This window comes from Microchirus variegatus (genome assembly GCF_963457635.1).
Source record: "Microchirus variegatus genome assembly, chromosome: 7".
NCBI classification, from domain to species: Eukaryota; Metazoa; Chordata; class Actinopteri; order Pleuronectiformes; family Soleidae; genus Microchirus; species Microchirus variegatus.
The window spans coordinates 28,610,795-28,633,140 of NC_139808.1; the positions used below are offsets into that span (position 1 = coordinate 28,610,795).

Sequence of the window (22,346 nt, forward strand, 5' to 3'; positions counted from 1 at the left end):
GACAAAAGTACGAGATAAAATAAAGCACTTCGTTTAGAAAGTTACATCGTCAGGTGTGAAATGAGTGAATTAAAAAAACCTGTCGGCGTATGAAGTGACAAGATACCAGATAATGACTTTGTACAGTGGAGTATAATTACAGAGAGGAGGTGAGGGGGAGCGGGAACAACGGTTTCATCTGTAATTGTTACGTGTAAAATTGTGAGAATAAACTAAAAGTTTCTTTTACTGTGAAATAAAAACGTTGCATGTTGGCAAACCTGAAATTCCTATTTGGTTTAGTTGACGACAGATTTCAAGATCCACTCGCTTCGTTGCACTTGCTTCCCAATCGTCACTTTAAGGATATTATATCTGCTAAAGGAAGTTGAAAGCAAGTGGGCCTCAAGCTGAGGATTTCTGTTTAATTAAACATTATCTGGAATGTACTTCTTGTCAAATAAAGAAACTTGGGGGTCTTGGTATCACTTCCTACTCGGGCATACTTAGCAGAAGGCTTGCTCTAGTTAAGAGTGGTTGGCCGTTGGAACAGAGCCTTTGTAAATATCCCAATTTCCTGCAGAGTTCATTAAAATACACAGATGTAGATCAATGGAAAGTAAAATTTTTACCCCAACCCTAACCCCAACCCCAACCCTCACCCTAACTTGGGGGTCTTGGTATCACTTCCTACTCGGGCATACTTAGCAGAAGGCTTGCTCTAGTTAAGAGTGGTGGTCCGTTGGAACAGAGCCTTTGTAAATATCACAATTTCCTGCAGAGCTCATTAAAATACACAGATGTAGATCAATGGAAACTAAAATTTTTACCCTTGCCCCCAACCCCAACTCCAACCCTAACCCTAACTTGGGGGTCTTGGTATCACTTCCTACTCGGGCTTACTTAGCAGAAGGCTTGCTCTAGTTAAGAGTGGTGGTCCGTTGGGGCCGAGCTCATTAAAATACACAGATGTAGATCAATGGAAAGTCAAATTTTTACCCTAACCCGAAACCCAACCCCAAACCCAACCCTAACCCTCTGCAGCCTATGTTCTCCCCATGTCCGTAGGTTTCCTCCCACAGTCCAAAAACATGCAGAGGTGAACTGGACATTCCAGTTTGACCACAATGTGAGAAAGTGAGAGTTGTCCATGTCCTGTATGTTGGCCCCGTGTCACACCTGGGATCGGCTTTGGCGTCCCCACAAACCCACAATGTGGAGGATAAAGCCGGTAAACAATGGATGAAGAATCTCTTATCACTGATCTTTAAGGCATTAGTACTGAATATGAAGTTCTCAGAATGTGTTAACAAAACGACTGAAATGCTAACGACAGGCTGGAAGCGACACAGACCCTTTTAGCTTAATCCAAACACCGCCATCTTCGGGCCAAATGTCCGTGTCAATTGGTGGTGGTTACGGCCGGCTGCTCCAATTTCTTTTTCCCATTTACATTCCCAGCACCATTGTGAATTGCAAGAAAAAGGGGGGGTCCAAATATGAAGGGCAACAGAGGGAAGAGAGAGAGAGAGAGAGCGTAAGATAAACAAACCTTAATCTCGTCAAAGCTGCTTCAGGCTCCCGAAGCAGATTTTGCACACAGCAAAAAAAACCAGCAGACATGGCTGCGTTTGTTTGCTCTGATGGAATAAGAACTCTGTGTGTGATGCTGCTCACACCCACTCTCACACCTCCACTGAAGCAAAGCTTTTTTGGGGGGGTGGAAGGTGGTGGATACTGATCAAATATTCAGAGGAGGGGGGGGAACTTAACATGACTGCATTTGCTCATCTTTGAAGGATGGCATTTTCTGCTGGTGCGAGGGCTCAAATGCTATGTGCGTGTAATTGTTGGCGTCTTTGAAAAGCTGCTGCAGTCTAAGACGGGCTAGCATCGCCTGTAGTTGCTTTGTTTTCCCCGTCTTATCCCCTCTCTCTCTCTCTCTGGCTTTCTCAAGGGGAAACTTGATTTAGCGAATCCTACACTGTTGGCTGTGATATCTCTTTCTCAGCAGCAGCAGCAGCAGCCTCTTCTTGTCTCTCCCTCCCTTTTGTCTTTGAATTTGTCTCGAAGGAACACGGAGGATGCTAAATGTAGAGGTGGACTGAGGTTTTTTTTTAATCCTCTCTTGACTCTCTTTTCCCTCCCTTGTCCATGTTCTTTTCCCAGTTGGGAGCTGTTGAGCCGGGCACTTTGGGGCAGTATCTTTGAGCAGTGGGGAAAACAGATCCCCTGCTGAGTGGTGTAAGAGCTGCCAGACCTCGCTTTAGTCCTTCGCCTCTGCTGCCTTTTTCGTTTTCCAGCCTTGAATTTAGGGTCTAAACCTTTAAAACCTTTTTTTCACTGTCTCTTTCAGCGCTGAAGTACAATCATTTGTATGGCGATAACGTCCAAGAGGGTCTTTTTTTTAGTGTCGCTATAACATCCTCTCGTTCTGCATGGCCTTGTAATAGTGCTCCTGCTCGGCGTGGCTGCGGGCGGAGACGGACGGCTGGCGAGGCAGCGTGGACGAGCGGGACAGCGCCTGGCTGTGGCCGTCCATCAGTAAGTCGGGGTGGGGAGGAGGCGGCAGCATGCCGGAGCAGGACGGGTGAGGAGGCGGCGGCATGGACGAGGACGGGTGAGGCGGAGGGGGCATCTGACAGCTCAACGGGTGAGGAGGCGGCGGCATGATGGAGGAGGACGCGTGAGGCGGCGGGAGGGGCGGGTGAGGAGGTGGAGGCATGTGAGACGAGCCGGGGTGAGGGAGCGGAGGAGGCGGCATCGGAGAGGAGCCGGAGTGCGGAGGGGGAGGCAGCTGGGAGGAAGACGAGTGAGGAGGCGGCGGCGGGAGAGGGGACGACGACAGCTGAGGAGGGGGAGGCAGAGGGGAGGAGGAGGGTAGAGGCGGCAGAGGCAGCTCGCCGCAGCCGTCGGCGCTGCCACTGGCGGACGACGAGCACATCGAGTCTGTTTTCATGGGCAGCGTCCGGTAATCCCGGTAGTGGTTGATGTTGTCCTGGCGCTGCAGCGCCGCGCGGTGCTTGTCCGCCGCCGTGTCCGCCGCCATCATGTTGCCGCTGATGGTGTTCCGCCACTCCCACGGCTTGCCGTTGGCGGCCGACACGCGCACCACCGGGTGGTGCGGGGCGTGGGCGTCGATGGTGACGATGCTGCCGCTCCCGGCGATGCTGCCCGGGTTGCTGCCCGTGCAGCTGTCACGATCCGATGGGATGCGGTAGTACGGCGACTCGGAGCAGCTGGAGCCTCCGCCGGAGGACGAGCCGCCCTCTGACGTCTTAGCGGACGAGTTCATGGCGCCGTGACCCTGCTGCTTCGACAAAGCTATGACCTGCAGGAGAATAAGGACAGGGAATCTCATCAGTCTATAATGTTGCTATGCTAACCTTCAGATCACACACAAATGTGATCTTGAAACTCATCGATTAATAAAAGCGTGGCAGCTGTTAGCGCTCGTGAAAACAGCTCTCGCTCACCTGTGATACCCTCTGTTGACACGGTGGTTGGTTGGGCTGCGTGTTGGGCACGCGGGGCGTCGACACAGCGATGGGCCCCGCCCCCGGCTCCTTCGCCCCTCCCCCCTCTGTGAGCGAGAGCCACTTGGCGCGGGTCTTGGCGCTCTTCGGCGACACGGGCGGCGGCCGCGACGCCTCCTCTGGAATGTGAACGAGCGGTGGCGCCACGACCATCCTGGCTGCCGTCGGCGTGGCGCTGCCCTTGTTGGCCTGCACCATGGGATACAGAGAGGAAGGCATCCCCTGGTCCCCCGCGTCTCCTCCTCCCGCTCCTCCTTCGCCGTCTTCGTCCCTCCCGTCCATTCCCTCGTCCTCGTCTCGCGAGCTCTGGCTGCGCAGCTCCAGCGAGCGCTGCTTCCACTCCGACACCAGCTGCCGAGACTTCTGCGGATCGAAGGGCACGTGGAAGGTCATGTGGCGCTGCGTGACGATCGGCTCGTCCGACGGCGAGATGGGGCTGTTGCCGTTGGCGACCCGCGGCAGCGTGTTGCTGAAGGTGACCATGGTCTCCTTGCCCATGGGACCCCGCGTTGCCAGGAGCTCCACGTCGGCGCTCGCGCGTTTGAGCGAGGCGAGGGACGCCTTCTCCCTGCGAACCTTACTGCGAGCCCCGGATCCCATCCCGAGCTCCTCCCTGCTCTCCGACGCTCTGGGATTCTTCCTGTGGAAGGAGTCGTGACTGCGCTGACTCAGCACCCTCAGGCTGTCCTTGTGTTGACCTGAGGCCTGTCTCTGTAAGGAGGGGGCGTCTTCCTCTGATGCTTTGAAGTTTCCCACTGCGTACACGGCCTGACAGAAGAAAAGAAGGAGAGTTAAATCTACAGCAGCATCCATCCATCCATTATCTACTGCTTTATCCTCCACCTGAGGGTCAACTATCTCAGCTGACACAAGGCAATAGGCGGGGTATACCCTGGATAGTTCACCAATCCATCTCAGGGCCACATATAGAGACAAACAACCATACACTCACACTCTCACACCTACGGTCAATTTAACGCCACATTATACTTCTCCGACTGCGTAACCACGGAAACCCCTCGAGCCTTCATAGTTCTGCGTCGTGGTGCTGGATACGCACTGCAATTTCCCCACCAGATCAGTAGGGGTCGCTACGCAAGGTTGTTGTGCTTTTGGCTACAGTGAGCAATGGCGTCCGTGAGAGTGAAAGACTGAAACAGTGGCCATTTCTCACCTGAAATAAATATTTTTTCTGTCCCGGAACGCAGTTTTAAGATCATTTGAGGCGAGAAATTGGCCATTTAGAGTCTAAACATGTGGTGTGTTGTATTAAGATATGACGCATTTATAGTTTGGCAGCGACGTCGTCGGTGGTGATCAGCTCCGCCTCTGTGGACGCTCGGTACATTGGGCTTTAGAGTGGCCAATTCACCTAATCCCCATATCATGCATGATTTTGTAGGACTGTAGGAGGAAGCCGGAGAAAACCCACGCACACATGGGGAGAACATGCAAACTCCATGCAGAAAGGCCATTGTTCCAACCGGGGCTCGAACCCAGGTCTTCTTGCTGCAAAGGCAAGAGTGCTAACCCTACAGCAGCATAAGTTTCATAAATTTGATCAACTCTACTGATAAAAAAAACCTGGTTGTTTCAGATGAAGGACACAGAAACAGAGGCAGAGGCACTAAATATCTGCTTTAAATTAGGACTGCAGCATAAAAATAGTATTTTCTCCTCATTAGTGTGCAGTAAGTGCATGAATCATCATCTCTCCTCCTCCTCCTCCTCCTCCTTTCTTGTTCAGTCTGAGGTCAACATGAATCGCTGTCCTCTTTCTCTAAGAATCCACTCTATTTTAATGACATAAGGAAATGTCCCATGTTTAAAAAAAAGTAAAAAAAGACAAGTGAGCAAGAGTAAGAGGAGGAGGAGGGAAAGCGTGGAGAATTGGCAACGGCGAGTTTTCTTAAAACGGAGTGTGAAATTGCTCCAGAAAATTCGTATCGGCTTATTCATTCTCTCCCTCTTCCCTGTGTAATAGAAAAGGCTATATATAGCATGCCAAAAAAAACCGAAAGGCCACAGAGAAGAGAGAGGTGATGGGGAAAAAGGCATTGTTTGTTAGCACATGGTGCGATAGTGTTAGAAATAATACAATGAGACAATTCAGCCACAGCAAAAACAACTCCATTTCTTTCTATTTATGTGTATATGCTGTCGTTCGCTGGCACTCGGCTTCTCCTCTGGGACAAAAACAAATCCCAAAAATGTGCACAAACATATGGTGGCAACTGAGAGAGGAAATTACAGAACAAATTTAATTATACTTTCAGTTCAGTTACATGATCATAAAACTGGAATTAACATAAAAGCAGCTGAATAAAAAAAAGTTTAACGTCACTCACCAGGTAGACTCCGATGCCAGCGCCGATCAGGTATCCGACGTAGACGTCGATGGGGTGACTGCGGTGCTGCGTGATCTGCGTCAGGCCGGCGAGACCGGCCGCCATGCAGAAGGTGAAGACCAGCAGCGGCTTCAGCAGTTTGGTCGTGCCGCTGACGCTGGCGTTAAAGTACATCTGCGGAGACACGCGTTTAACAAAGAGCGTCGTTAGCGTACTACGACAGTTAGCTTGGTTTTTATTGTGCACGTATGGCTTATTATTTTGGATTAAAATATAAAAACTATTATTAATGCTGCAATCAGAGCCACTCTCGTTCATTTCTCGCTGCACCAGTGCTGCCTCACACTGCAGCTTCCGCCTTTCTAGATCCGAGTTTGACAGCCTCATACATGTTATTCAGTTCCTTGCTTTGTACGAGGGCTTCCTGTTTAGCTTTGAATGCTAACAGGGAGCATCTACAAAACAGTTTTATCTTCTTTTACTGTTTTTATTGTGTAACTAAAAGCATGGTAGTCCGACTACAATTGGGCTAGTCTTAGTCAGACTAACATGTTAAAAGTCAGATTTTAGTCAGACTAAGACAATAATTTGGATCTCTTAATGTCATGCAAGCACGTTAGTCCGACTACAGTTGAGCTAGTCTTAGTCAGACTAACATGTTAAAAGTCAGATTTTAGTCGTACTATGACAATAATTTGGGTCTCTTGATGTCATGTGAGCACGTTAGTCCGACTACAATTGGACTAGTCTTAGTCAGACTAACATGTTAAAAGTCCGATTTTAGTCAGACTAAGACAGTAATTTGGTTTCCTTAATGTCATGTAAACACGTTAGTCCGACTACAGTTGAGCTAGTCTTAGTCAGACTAGCATGTTAAAAGTCAGATTTTAGTCAGACTAAGACAATAATTTGGTTTCCTTAATGTCATGTAAACACGTTAGTCTGACTACAGTTGAGCTAGTCTTAGTCACACTAACATGTTAAAAGTCCGATTTTAGTCGTACAATGACAATAATTTGGGTCTCTTGATGTCATGTCAGCACATTAATCCGACTACAGTTGAGCTAGTCTTAGTCAGACTAACATGTTAAAAGTCCGATTTTAGTCAGACTAAGACAATTATTCGGTTTCCTTAATGTCATGTAAGCAAGTTAGTCCGACTACAGTTGAGCTAGTCTTAGTCAGACTAGCATGTTAAAAGTCCAATTTTAGTCAGACTAAGACAATAATTGGTTTCCTTAATGTCTTGTAAACACGTTAGTCCAACTACAATCGCGCTAGTCTTAGTCAGACTAGCATGTTAAAAGTCCGATTTTAGTCAGACTAAGACAATAATTCGGTTTCCTAAATGTCATGTAAATACGTTAGTCCGACTACAATCGCGCTAGTCTTAGTCAGACTAACATGTTAAAGTCAGACTAAGATACCTGGATGACACGATTACTAGTCCGATTACTCCTGCAAGTATATGCTTCCTGTTTAGCTTTGAATGCTACCAGGGAGCATCTACAAAACAGGTTTATCTTCTTTTAGTGTTTTTATTGTGCAACTTAATCAAAATGTGTTGTAAGCTCAGTAAATGTATGTTAAAAATTGTGAAAGTAAGTTGTTGATCTTCCAGGCGAGAGGCTTTGGCGCTCACACTGAATTCCTGGTAACCTCGCAGACTCAGTGATGAAAAGAGGAATTTAGGGAATTCACTGAGCTTTGGCCATCGTCTTATTTAGTGCTGGTAGAGGCAGTAAAATTTTTACTGCCTTTCGATTGAAGCCAAAAGATTCAGCTTTTGCCTCTTGCTCCCACAGAATGCGACGCTGAAATCTCAAATCTGACTCTGAAGGAAGTACATTTCACAAAATTAAAGAGGCATCTTTTTGAAAAGTCAGAGCAAGAGAGACAGAAACGGGAAGAACATGCACTCGATTACATAAAGCAGAATACAGTGACAGAAAAGTTGGTTTTGCAGGAAAAATAAAATAATTATAACAAGCGTGTCCATGTACAGCTGAGCAGGAAAAAGCCCTGAAGCAAGAGAGAGAGCGAGAGGGGAATCAATCTGTGAGCAGAGTGACACTGCAGGACATCTGCAGTCAAACGTCCTCAACTCGTGGTCAAATCTGCATTATTTACAACATTTCACACGAAAAAAATGTACATTGTGAAAAGGAAACAGATGGAATCACTTCACTTGTCATTTCGCGAAAGCTTTGTGAGACTGACTGCGTGTTATATATATATATATATACATATATATATTACATGAATATATTAATGTCTCAGTGTGTCGGCTCTGACAGAGCGGGGGGAAAAATGATCAGACGTCGCTCGTGTTTTATAATAACACCATTATTTTTGTACTGTAGCGAAACTGAGCTGCTGCTTCTCCCTGATTCTGTCTCTGTGATCAGAAAACTGTCGACTGAGCTTTAATGAGCTCACACTGAGGCAACAGTGATAAGACCAGTCCACGCTCGCCGTACAGTAGCATAGACGTGTGTGTGTGTGTGTGTGTGTGTGTGTGGGAGGGTGCTAACTCATGGAAAAATGACAGGGTTACTTTGCCATCCTGTTCACATACTGCTGCTGTCAGCAGTCGGACTGCAGAACCAAGAGCACGCTACCTAACCCTCTAACGCGGAAATATGACATTTTTGGGGCTCATTTCACGGATAAACAAAATAATCGAGATAAAGGTACAGAGGTAAAGAAAAGGACACAACAACAACAACACAAACACAGACACAATCATGCAAACGTATGATGCAAAGACGTCGTACTGCACACAAACACACGAGGCATAAGTGAGACTCTCGGGAGGTTGCTTACGGATATATAGACAGCAGCGAAGCCAGAGAGTGTTGCATGCTGGGATGGGAAGGTTTTCCTGGTGGGGAGAAAAGGGCGGAGAGTTAAGAATTGAAAGAAGAAAAATGTCAGCGAGAAAAAGAGACAAAAAAGACCGATTTCAGGTCAAAGTCTGATTTTAGTCAGACGAAGGCAATAATCTGGTTTTCTTAATGTCATGTTAACACGTTAATCCAACTACAATCGAGCTAGCCTTAGTCAGACTAACATGTTAAAAGTCAGATTTTAGTCAGACTAAGACAATAATTTGGTTTTGTTAATGTCATGTCAGCACGGTAGTCCCACTACAGTTGAGCTAGTCTTAGTCAGACTAACATATTAAAAGTCTGATTTTAGTCGTATTATGACAATAATTCGGTTTCCTTAATGTCATGTAAACACGTTAGTCCGACTACAGTTGAGCTAGTCTTTGTCAGACTAACATGTTAAAAGTCAGATATTAGTCAGACTAAGACAATATTTGGTTTTCTGAATGTCATGTAAACACCTTAGACCGACTAATATCGAGCTAGTCTTAGTCAGACTAAGATACATGGAGGACACGATTCATAGTCCGATTACTCCTGCAAGTGTACGCTTAGTCGGACTTTATTCAGACTGGGTCGTGAAGAGGATACAGCGCCACCTATGGAGGCGGAGTCAGACAACCAATGGATTTTCACGGACACCGTCTTAGTCAGACTAAGGCCTTAGCTAGATTAAACTGTACTGTATGTCGATGTGTTGTATTTGAGATTTGGGTGCTATATTCAATTTCTACAAATTAACCCTGCGCAAACCACACACTGGACCCTTAAATTTATTGAACATTCATTCAAAACAAACATAAACTGTGTTAAAACAACGTGTTATGCAGGTTTTATGGACGTTTTCGTACCAGACCGTTTCTTTGTCAAGGCTCAGACGCTGCATTTTACCGCATGGATGAAGCCTCATAAGCATCAGGAAGCGAATGAAGACATTACCCTTAACTGTGCTCAACTATTCCTTAAAGCTGATGCTCGTGTGCAGGTTGTGAAGCCTAATGAGGCAAAGTATGATTTATGAATGTGCTATTACATAAAAGTGATCTAAATAGCATTGGTACAAAATTACTCATTTCAGCAAAGGACCGAGAGAGCATTTGTGGTGTTATTTGTAATCCAACTGTAACAGTGACAGATTTCACGCTTAATCTCGTGTAATTCTCCTCAAAAGTGAGCAGTTTTGATTTACACATAATCCCAGACGCCGCGGCTCTACCTGGCAGACATGATGGCGTACTGGTCCTTCCCCATGCAGACGTCCTGCGTGACGTAGGCGTTGTTGTCACACGACACCCCCGGCTGCGTGTAATTGGGCTGGCAGACGGTGAGGAAGAACGGGGCGTGGTAGCCCGTCGCTAACTGGATGACATCCGTCACCAGGGCTGTTGCCAGGAGACCGAACACATGAACACCTGAGGGGAAGACGGAGAGCGAGAGAGAGACGGTGATAAATACACAACCATGGTAAATGTACGCAAATAAACCATCAACAACAGCTTTGTTTGACTGTGTTAAGTTTAAGGTGCATTCATTAGCCTTTTCACGCCAAAGCTGCAGAGTTTCAGCCTCGAGAGACAGAATGACACCGTTTTCACTCACCCTTCATCAAATTCATGTAATTGCCTTATTTACATATTTTAAAGTTGGCTAAGTGGAAGAATTTGTCTCCGCCAAAGCCCATTTCTGTCTCGAAGACAGTGTTTTTGTGCAGAACTATAAATAGCAGACAGAGTCCTGTACAATCCAAACACTCTGAAGGCTGAACCCAAACTCGCACATTAGCACATGCATTATTAAGTTTAGTTAATATCAGGGAAACCGACATTGTCTTTTGATCGTGTGAATAATTTGCAGATTTTGGACGCCTTCGTCGAAATAATGAGAAATATGATGGAGGTTAACCCTGGCTGCTTATTTTCCAATTACTGTGTTTAAACTGTATAAGAATGTGTGTCACAGTTTACAGTTCACTTTTTCGTTTCTATGAACAAAAAGGAAAGAAAAATGCTATATTTTTGTGACTTTTGCACAATTATCGCTGCTTTATATCACAACTAAATCTTTGACTCAACAAACACATAAGAAAACAAAAAAACCAAGTTTTTTAAAGCCTGAATATTTGATCCGCACCCACTCAGGATGTCCATATAAGGAGTTGTTGTGGCACAGATCCGTGCCGCACGAGCACTGAGGGTTAAAGAGACTATGGTTTTGATTTGATGATTGGTGTTGGCCGACGACTTTTTAAATAAAGTGATTGTCAAGTTTGCACATTTGTGTTTTATCGGAAATTCGTCAAAAGGTTCTTTTTAAATATAGGACGCTAATGCGTTACAGCTTTAGCGGAGTCAACATTAACGCATTTCCATGACGACTGAAAAAAGACGCGCGTGACGTCATTGTTTACGTGCTGCGGCAATGGAGTCCGGGCACCGTTTACCAGTTAGCTCCGTTAGCTACATTAGCTCCTTTAGCTCCTTTAGCACCGTTAGCGCGCTTACAGTCGAACTGGAGCAATCTGTTTATTAAACGAAAAGAGCAGCGCTACAAATAACCAGCGTACCTGTGTACTGCGTATGTTTTTAAAAGGTTAGCGTTACTTTAGAGACTCATTTTAACAATCGGGAATCACGTAAACACGAGTTAGACGACCTATAACACAATCTTCACCATGATGACGTGAACCTCAGGAACGTACCAACGAAGCGCACCGTCCTGCGCAGGAAGGAGTTGAAGCTGCAGCCTCCGGCGTTGATGCTGCTCTCCGACTTGGGACACGTCTTCAGCTTGGACTGCATGCAGTACATGAGTCCCTCCCCCATCATTATCTACAACCACAGAGCGGAGAGAGGAAAATAGGGTTTGCATTATTGCGTCCACGTTGCGACGGCGATCTGCAGCAGCGAGCGCTCCGCGGCGTCAGAGTGGAAGCGAGGTTCGCCATCGAGCGGCAATCGCTTCCAATCAGAGTGATAGATGAGCGTTGGAGAGCGTCTGCTCGTTTCCATGCTGCTGATGGATTAGTGTGTGTGTGTGTATTGACTGAGCCGTGTGGTGGTGTGTGTCGTAACGTCAGGTGTGTGTTTATGGATTCTGCATTTCTGAGGGGGGAGATTGAATTTGTTTTTTTGCGAGTATTCAAGAGGCAAACAGCGGGGGCCACTCGTCCTCTGTGATAAGATTTTCATCTGAGTGACTCCACAGAGCATTATTATTATTATTCAACGAGCCTTTTAGCTTTGTTTAGTTTAAGGGTTTGGCGCTGCCGCTGTTGTGGAAATCCTCTGCTGCTGGTGAAGAATGAAATAGATAATTTCTTGCAAGGAAAAGGTCAATCTTCACAGGAGTGATCCGAGCTGGAGAAAGACCCTTTTGCATTCCTCCAATAGACAAAGAGTCTGCCATTCCAGGCCGTGTTTTCATACCTCTTTGTCTACTGTAGGTATCGGGGAGCCGACTGCCTGCAGGAAGGTGTCAGTTCAGGCTAGACACAATACACAATATACAATACACTATACACAAAGGACCTGGTATTCTGTGTTCAGCAGGTATAGCGTGATGGGCAGTTGTTGATCTGAGACACAGAAATTGAATTTCGTCGGACTATGACAATAAATTGGTGTCTTTAATGTCATGTAAACACGTAAGTCCGACTAACATCAAGCTAGTCTTAGTCAGACTAACATGTTAAAAGTCAGATTTTAGTTGGACCAAGACAATAATTTGGTTTTCTTCATGTCATGTATACACGTTAGCCCGACTAAAATCAAGCTAGTCTTGGTCAGACTAACATGTTTAAAGTCAGATTTGAGTCAGACCAAGACAAAAATGTGGTTTTCATAATGTCATGTAAACACGTTAGTCTGACTAAAATCAAGCTAGCCTTAGTCAGACTAACATGTTAAAAGTCAGATTTTAGTTGAAATAAGACAATAATTTGGTTTCCTTAATGTCATGTAACCACGTTAGTCTTACTAAAATCAAGCTAGCCTTAGTCAGACTAACATGTTAATAGTCCGACTAAAGTCAAGCTCCCTGCAGGAAGGTGTCAGTTTAGGCTAGACACAATACACAATATACAATACACTATACACAAAGGACCTGGTATTCTGTGTTCGGCAGGTATAGGGTGATAGGCAGTTGTAGCTCTAAAACTTGAATTTACCATTACACCGCCTGCAAAACTCAGCCTTTCTATTTTTCTAGAGTAAAAAAAACTTTGGACATTGGAACTTTGTAGGGCCACACGGTTAGCGCTCTTGCCTTTGCAGCAAGAAGACCCTGGTTCGAGCCCTGGTTGGAACAAGGGCCTTTCTGCATGGAGTTTGCATGTTTTCTCCGGGTTCTCCGGCTTCCTCCCACAGTCCAAAAACATGCAGATTTGGAGATTATGTGAATAGGTCGCTCTAAACTGACCGTAGGTGTGAGAGTGTGAGTGAATGGTTGTTTGGCCATGTGATGGACTGGCGAACCGTTCAGGGTGTACCCCGCCTATCACCCTATGTCAGCTGAGATCTGCACAGCACCCCCCTGCGACCCTCCGCTGGACGATAAATCGCTAGATGATGGAACTTTGGACTCACAGATGCGGCGGGACCAGCGAAGGCCAAACTCAGAAGCATCAACAGCGGGATGAGCTCGTCGCCCGTCTCCATGTAGGGCATGGACAGGTCGCGGTCGTGGCACCGGAAGCCCACCATCGCCGGGGACAGCACATCCGTCAGCTCCAGGAAGTACAAGGACACCAGGGAGGACAGGACGATGGGGAGCTTAGACGGATAAGGACAAAGTAAAAGATGGAAAGTGATGACACCGTCATATTTTGAGGTCGCCGCAGACGCAATCAACACAAAACACTTCACTGTTGTTATGGGTCTATAAAACACGTCCTTCACCTGATGATTCAGCAAACGCCTGATTGTGTGTGTGTGTGTGTGTGTGAGTCACGTTGACCCCACTGAGTTATGAAAGAAAAGGTGATTCATCATCATCGATACATACCTCTACAAAATAAAAGCACGGCAGCAGCGTCATGCTGTCTTTCGGCGGTTTCTTCTTGGCCTTGTTCTTCGGCGACGTCATCTTGGGGTGGGACCAGTCGCAGCCTGTTGGGGTCGATTAATAAAAAAAAGTGGATTAATTTGGTTTTCTTATTGTCATGTAAACACATTAGTCTGACTAAAATCGCCTTAGTCAGACTAGCATGTTAAAAGTCCGATTTATGTCAGATAAGACAATAATTTGGTGTCTTTAATGTCATGTAAACAGGTTAGTCCGACTAAAATCAAGCTAGCCTTAGTCAGACTAACATGTTAAAAGTCCAATTTGAGTCCAACAAAGACAATAATTTGGTGTCTTTAATGTCATGTAAACATGTTAATCTGACTAAAATCAAGCTAGTCTTAGTCAGACTAACATGGTAAAAGTCAGATTTTAGTCAGACTAACACAATAATTTGGTTTTATTCATGTCACGTAAAAACACGTTAGTCCGACTAAAATCAAGCTAGTCTTAGTCAGACTAACATGTTAAAAGTCAGATTTCAGTCAGACTAACACAATAATTTGGTTTTCTTCATGTCACGTAAACACGTTAGTCCGACTAAAGTCAAGCTAGTCTTAGTCAGACTAAGTTACCTGTATAATATGATTCATAGTTCTTTTTTTTAATACTTTACTATTGTTTGAACGACGTCAAAATGAATTACGAGCAATTTCCCGCCCGTCGTGTTGCTCGGTAATGAGGTGCATTATTAGTTTGTGCGCCCGTACGCAGACGTCGGCAATTAATAGGCCTATAACTCCGCACGCGGGCGTTTAATCACCCCACGCGCCGCGTTTTCCCTCATGCACATGCAAACACACCAGGGAGATCACGGCGGAAACAAAAAAAACGATTTAAACCCCTACTTCAAAATTAAGCTTTTTCAACTTCCAAGGGAGTGTTTTACACTAAATTCATCTATCACACACACACACACACACACTGCTGCTTTATCAGTAACCTGTAGGCAGTTTTTAAAGGCGTCAAATGGGAGGGAAAGCCAACAGCATAAGTGAAAAACTAAACACAGTTAAATATTCACAGCTTTGCTTGGAGCTCCACCATGATGACGTTCTATCGCTCCATCTCTCTCTACACTCCCCACTGCTTCATGTCCTACTTTATGTCCTTTACTGTATCCACCTTATATATATATATATATATATGTAGATTTACTCCATTGACTCCATCTTTCCCTCATTTTCCACCTCAACGTCTATCATTTACTTCCTGTTTTCCAATGTTTTTCTCTTTGTTGTTTTCTGTTTAACTCATTTAGTGAAATTAATCAAGACATTTAGTCATTTAGAGAAATTACCGCTCTACTTTTATATTTGTTGGTACAAATGTTTGATTATTTCATGCAAATGAGCATCTTTGCTGGACTTCTAATTCGTCTACTTAGTATATTTTTATCTCTTTCTCTCTACCTATTCAAATTATATTTGCATAATAACCATATTCTTCAGTAGTTACCCATCCAACCGCCCGTCTGTCCATTTCCTACCACTTTAACCTCCACAGGAGGATCACGATACACCTGATTCAGATGAACAGTTCGTCATGACGAGCTGATTTGAATCAGGAGTGTGATCCCTGAGGACCAGGGTTGGACAAACTCTCTGTTTTATCTCCTTACATCATTCTCTGGTAAGATATAAGCAACAAAGCTACAGCTACATTGCACCCGATATAGTAAGTGACTTCGATTTAGCCAGTGGGTTTGGGCCAAATCAGATCGAATTCTGCTTAGGGATAAAAGGTTTTTTGGAAGGTTCTTGTTTTGCTTTACTTCACTATTTGTTGGCAAACAACTGGACACATTAAAACAGATGGAATTTGAGCCAAAAATGAGCTTTTCTGTAAAAAATGCCATCCGTCAAGAAACTGTGTCCATCCCAACCTACGTCTCATGTCTTTGCTTTAACTTTAACTTGTTTTTTAAATGACTTTTTAAATTACTTCTCTGTGTCACTGGTCCCATATTAGCTTTGGAACCTCGAATTCATTCAGGGTTAGCATAGAATTCACTATTACACGAGGAACTCAGGTTAAACAATTCATATACTTTTCAAAATTGCAACTTAAAGGTGCATTATGTAATAAATCTAAAGCAACTAAAGCCATAAAATCCTCCTAATATGTCACAGAGACTCAGGAATAATGTTCATATAACAAACTGAACTCACCAACAACAACAGTACAGACATAATATTTGCATTAAAAAAATATTTTGCAGACTGCAAATCATGTTTTGGCGTCATGTGGCGCCACCTACCGCCGTCTACCAATCATTGCAGTCAGTAGAGTCTCAGCTGCCGAGCAACCACGGGTTGCCAGTTACGTCAGAAAACATAAACTAAAAGACCTCGGTATTTTTAAATTTGAATGTAGTAACCGTTTTTGGCCACATTCTTACATATGGCACCTTTAAAAACAATTTAATTAATGTAATAATACTGTATATAATGACGCTGGTGATGATTACTGAGTTGAACTTTATTGACCACCTTTCTAATTTAGATTTTCAAGGCACTTTTGGTTGTCTTAATGTCATGTAAACACATTAGTCTGACTAAAGTCAAGCTAGTCTTTGTCAGACTAACGTGTTAAAAGTCCGATTTTTGGTGGACTAAGACAATAATTATGTTTTCTTAATGTCATGTTAACACGTTAGTCTGACTAAAGTCAAGCTAGTCTTAGTCAGACTAACATGTTAAGTCGGACTAAGACAATAATTATGTTTTAGCTTATATGTTATATGAAATTGTCTTCATTTACTGTGTTATCGCTCATTTCAATCGACTTAATCATTTGTGTGAGACACCGATTTAAGCCATTTTCAGTGATTCTGCGTCACCTTTAATGTGAAACTCCACTTTAAAACCCTCATGGCGATATCAGAAAACTCACACTTTGACATTTTCCCCCATATCATTCAGCTCTAACAAGAAAACATCTGCAGGCAGAGATGTTTTATGAGCGTATATGAGACACATTTGAAGGCTTGAGCTCATAAAAACCAGCCACGACAACATCTCCACCTGTATCTCTCTCTCTACTTCTTTTCCCCCCTTCATCCTCTTTCCCTGTGAGATAAGACAGTCTGACCCCACAGCGCCGTCACAGGCTCAGAGAATCAAAGACTTCAGACTACACTATAATTTCCATGACTTCTTCTGGAAATTAAGAGTGGGGGGGGGGGGGGGGGGGGGGCAGACCAGTGACGAGATAAGCGGAGATCAAAGACGAAAACACAGAAAAGACGAGCTGAGCTCTGTGTGTGTGAGTGGATGGTGGGGGCATGGATGGATGGATGGATGGATGGATGCCAGTGTGTATGAAAAGCAGCTTAGGAGGATGATGATGGTGCTCTGGGTGTCACTTATGCAGCTGCTTGGTCTCAATGACCCACTCCAGTCCAGTATTTAAACCTCACAGCAGCTCCGTGCACACAAACAAACACAAACACACACAAACACACACACATTTTCTGAATGAGACTCTTCAACGGAGAAAGAAGAGCGGCATTTATCTACTTTTTAAACACATCGTAAAACCCACTTTGTGACTGTTTATTGTTTGTTCTTAGGTCTATTAGGTCTTACGATACTATATTTTATTTGTTTTATTTATCTCTGATATTGTTTTTGAAGTGCTTTATGAATAAGGTTGCATTTGATTGGATTTATGGAATTTATTGGAATGTCTTTTTGGGGACATTTTCTCTGCGTCCTACAACTTTAAAGGTCTTTTTCACATTTAAGTACTTGTGATGGTTAAGGTTAAGGTAAAGAGGTTCGGGAATGCATCGTGTCTATGGTGTGTCCTCATTAAGATATAAAAGACAAGATAGTGTGTGTGTGTGTGTGTGTGAGTGTGAGTATAGCCTAAGGTTGACAGAACCAATCTGTCAGTCTGTCACGGGCTGCAAGGAAGATACACAAGACGTGCACGAATCTTGCAGATAAACAGTGTATTATTGCAAAATAGTGTGTCTTTATTTATACACTACACTATAGTCTTTAGGCTATTTTTATTTTGTAATGTAGTGTATCGCTTATGCAATCAATCTGTCAACAGAAAACTTTAATGTTGAGGCTTATGAAGCTTTAATGTGGACAAATAATTGAAATATTCTGCTAATGTAAGGTTGTTAGTCGCAAAAACATGGTACAATTTGCTGATTTATCGGCACCTTCCTCGTGCAATGCGATAATCGATAATCAAGGGCAAATATTGATATTTTAATGAGTAAATGAAGCTAAAGTTAACATAACATCAATAAATGAGGGAAAATTAGGCAGAAGTTACTGAAGAGGAGGAAGTTTACGATGGGCTAATGGCTACGTTAGCTACGTTAGCTGCGTTAAGAAATGCTCCGTCCAGAGAAATCTTGCACTTTTAACTTTTCACGTTAACGCAGACAGATATCGCGACGATATTAAAGCTAAAATATGTCTTTTCCGGGATTATATTAGTGATATAATAATGTACTTATAATAGAGAACTGATTCCAAAACAGCGGCGTGCACAAAGATGGATCCACGTTCGTCTCCCAGACATTCAAATCTGAACAGATGCTGTTCTATGAAGTTGCAAATGACGATAAAGTGTAATAATAATAATAAGCACACCACTTGTTAATTCCCCCTCATTCATAAACTTCATAGTTACCACACTGCATTTATACTGTACATACAGTAGAGTGCAGGGCCTTCATCATCATCAGCCACACATAAAGAGCCATATGTTCCACAGAGGGTTAAAGCAGCAGGTCCATCACCTCCTCTGTGGTTAGTCCGACGACAATCAAGCTAGTCAGACTAACATGTTAAAAGTCCGAATTTAGTCGGACTATGACAATCATTTGGTTTCCTTAATGTCATGTAAACACGTTAATCTGACTAAAGTCAAGCTAGTCTTAGTCAGACTAACATGTTAAAGTCTGATTTTAGTCGGACTAAGACAATAATTGTCTTTTTTTTGAATCTCCAAAACACGCTAGTCCGACTACAATCAAGCTAGTCTTATTTAGACTAACGTGTTAAAGTCTGATTTTAGTCGGACTAAGACAATAATTGTGTTTTTTTTGAATGTCCAAAACACGTTAGTCTGACTACAATCAAGCTAGTCTTAGTCAGACTAACGTGTTAAAAGTCCTATTTTAGTCGGACTAAGACAACATTTGGTTTTCTTAATGTCATGTAAACATGTTAGTCCTTAGGATATATATATTATTGTGATATGAATATTAACTTAACTGTGCATATATACATATATGTATACACTGTGTATCCTCTCTTATTATTAACACAATTCATTTGTTTTATTACTGTGTTATCATATAATCATCATAAACATCATCTATTTAATGAACCACTGTTAAATGGATAAAACCCCACACACAGTTTTGTGTTGTGTGGACTCGTGGCCTGTGATGATCGCGTGTGAGATGATGGAGAAACCATGTGCTGCTTTTTATCCTCTGCTACTGTGGAGAGTCCGGACACTCTCCTCCTCCTCCTCCTCCTCCTCCCCACGATCACTCACCTCTGTCCCGGGGGCTCCGTGAATTCACCGAGTCCCGTCGCCCCCTTCCCCCCCGGCGTGGTCGCGCGTGCTGCTCCAGTTTTGCGGCGGAATCAAAAATGTTTTTTTAATCATCCATTCTGCGAGTTTCAAGCTCCCCCAGAAATCCAGAAAACAGGAAACAGCTGCTGTGTTTGACGGCGTGAGGAGGCTGAGAGGACGAGGATGGATGGAGGAGGAGAGGAGGAGTGAAGGGATGGAGAGAGGAGGAGAGGAGGAGGAGAAGAGGGGTGCTGATGGTGGTGAAGTCCAATCTGCTGCACTTGCTCGGTTCCTCTTCTGTCTCTGGATAAGTGAGATCATTCACCTGCTGTCCATCCCGCCTCCTCCTTTCTATTTATACATTTGAATATATATATAGAAATATCTCCAGAATAATGTATAAAACGACAGGAGCCAAAAAATAAAAGAAGAAGAAGAAGAAGAAGCAGCTTATTTCCTATGCAGGGCATCCGTCACACGGTTTTTTCGGGTACGCAGTCAGCTCCACTGCGCGCACACACGCACACAAAGGCGTAAAGGAGGGAGGAGAGAGTGTGTGTGTGTGTGGTGTGTGTGTGTGTGTGTGTGTGTGTGTGTGTGTGTGTGTGTGTGGTTGGGGGAGGAGACAGTCTGGTCCATATATGTCTCCCTGCTGAATTCCTGTTTCGGGGCTACCACCGAGACAAAGGCTGGTGTGTTTTTTGGGGGGCGGTGTGAACGCGGCGTGCGCATGTGTGCGTAAAAGCGACCGTGCATGGGCGCGGGGGCGGTCACTGGTCATCCACACGCGTTGTGTGAGTGTGTGTGTAATGATAGTTGTGGTGATATTAGGCTCAACAATGCACGTGCAAAAAAAATAAAATAGCCACGTTTGTTTGACCACGAACTTTCCATCGTCTCCTTTTTGCAGGAGGAGGATATTTCCCAGTCTTTGTTGACACTGACAGGGTGTGGCACGCACGCGACCACCGTCCACTGTGCGCACATCCAATAACTATGTGCAGCCACGTGCGCGTGCAATCCACTGACTCATCATGACTGACACTGCGGCAGTTTGGATGTATGTAATACACTTCTTTAAAAATGTCTTTAAAAGGCAGTTATTGGAACATAATTTGGACTTACCTCTAATAGTTGCTATATATATGTGTGTATATACATATATAATATCTATAAGGATGCTTATTCAATAGTAGATATAGTAAAGTGACATTTAACATTTATCCAACAAACACAATTTGAACACTCATTCTATGCATTAATTCCTGATAAAAGTCTGTTTTACATAAAAATAATCATATTCTTTATTCAATAATAGCATAAATTAAACATCTTGAAGAAAAACCCCCATCGTACACCAGTTTAAAAATTAATCAAGACTTAATTTTTAAACAGAAATGACTTAATTTTGGCCATAATGAGGCCTTAAGTATTCTTTTTTATTATTATGATAATAACATTCATGAAAGCTAAGTAAAGAGAGGAAAATAAAGTCCAAAACAAAGGGGTTACACATGCTTCTCTGTCAGGAATACAGCACATAATATGGACTTTTTAGTCGGACTAAGACAATAATTATGTCTTTTTCTTTAATGTCATAAAGACGTTAGTCCGACTACAATCAAGCTAGTCTTAGTCAGACTAATGTGTTAAAAGTCCGATTTTAGTCGGACTAAGACAATAATTATGTTTTTTTTTTTTATGTCATAAACACGTTAGTCCGACTACAATCAAGCTAGTCTTAGTCAGACTAATGTGTTAAAAGTCCGAATTTAGTCGGACTAAGACAATCATTTGGTTTTCCTAATGTCATGTAGACACATTAGTCTGACTAAAGTCAAGCTAGTCTTAGTCAGACTAACATGTTAAAAGTCCGATTTTAGTCGGACTAAGACAATAATTATGTTTTTTTTTAATGTCATAAACACGCTAGTCAGACTACAATCAAGCTAGTCTTAGTCAGACTAACGTGTTAAAAGTCCGAATTCAGTCGGACTAAGACAATCATTTGGTTTTCTTAATGCCATGTAAACACGTTAGTCTGACTAAAGTCAAGCTAGTCTTAGTCAGACTAACGTGTTAAAAGTCCGATTTTAGTCGGACTGAGACAATAATTATGTTTTTTTTAATGTCATAAAGACGTTAGTCCGACTACAATCAAGCTAGTCTTAGTCAGACTAATGTGTTAAAAGTCCGATTTTAGTCGGACTATGACAATCATTTTGGTTTTCTTAATGTCATGCAAACACGTTAGTCCTTAGGATATATATATATATATATATTATTGTGATATATATATTAACTTAACTGTGTATATATACACATATATATGTATGTATATGTATATATACACATATACCAGTTTAAAAATTAAACAAGACTTCATTTTTTAACAGAAATGACTAGATTTTGGCCATAATGAGGCCTTCAGTATTCTGTTTTTTATTATGATAATAACATTCATGAAAGCTAAATAAAGAGAGGAAATAAAGAGACAAAACAAAGGGGTTACACATGTATATTTTTGGAGGTTATAGCTTCTCTGTCAGGGATACAGCACATAATATACGTTACCGCTCCCACACTCATCAATTCTTAATGTGGTTTAAAAATGAAGCCTCACGTGTCAGACACTGTCTGTTAGAGCAGGTCGTTCCTGCCGATCAGACTCTAGTGGTTCTTACACTCATTCACATATTTGCAGACAGGAGATCTCCCTCCTCTCCTCCTCCCTCCTCCTCCCCTCTCCTCACACCACCACTTCCTCAAACTCTGTGATTTGGCTCTGCGTTGTTGCTCAGTGCTAGATTGAATGGGGAGGGGAGTGGGGGGGGGGGCGTCCCATTTAGTGTCGATCCCTGCCTCACGGTTGCCAGGGAATTTCTCCGGCTTCTCGTGGGATACTCGTCTGACTCCCTCCTCCTCCTCTGCACTCCTGCTGTTCGCCTCCTCGTTCCCCCCTAACCCTGCCCACA

The 22,346-nt window shown here is 43.5% G+C and overlaps 1 protein-coding gene across 1 annotated transcript; it reads right to left on the bottom strand.

Annotated features, from left to right (window-relative positions):
* Positions 1–2,395: 2,395 nt before the first annotated feature.
* plppr3a (phospholipid phosphatase related 3a) lies at positions 2,396–13,836 on the bottom strand (the record flags this gene model as incomplete). Its single annotated transcript, XM_083892715.1, has 8 exons — positions 2,396–3,310; positions 3,456–4,283; positions 5,864–6,037; positions 8,690–8,747; positions 9,971–10,166; positions 11,453–11,582; positions 13,338–13,523; positions 13,756–13,836. 8 exons carry the CDS (start codon positions 13,834–13,836, stop codon positions 2,396–2,398), a joined length of 2,568 nt encoding a protein of 855 aa, XP_083748841.1.
* Positions 13,837–22,346: the final 8,510 nt, after the last annotated feature.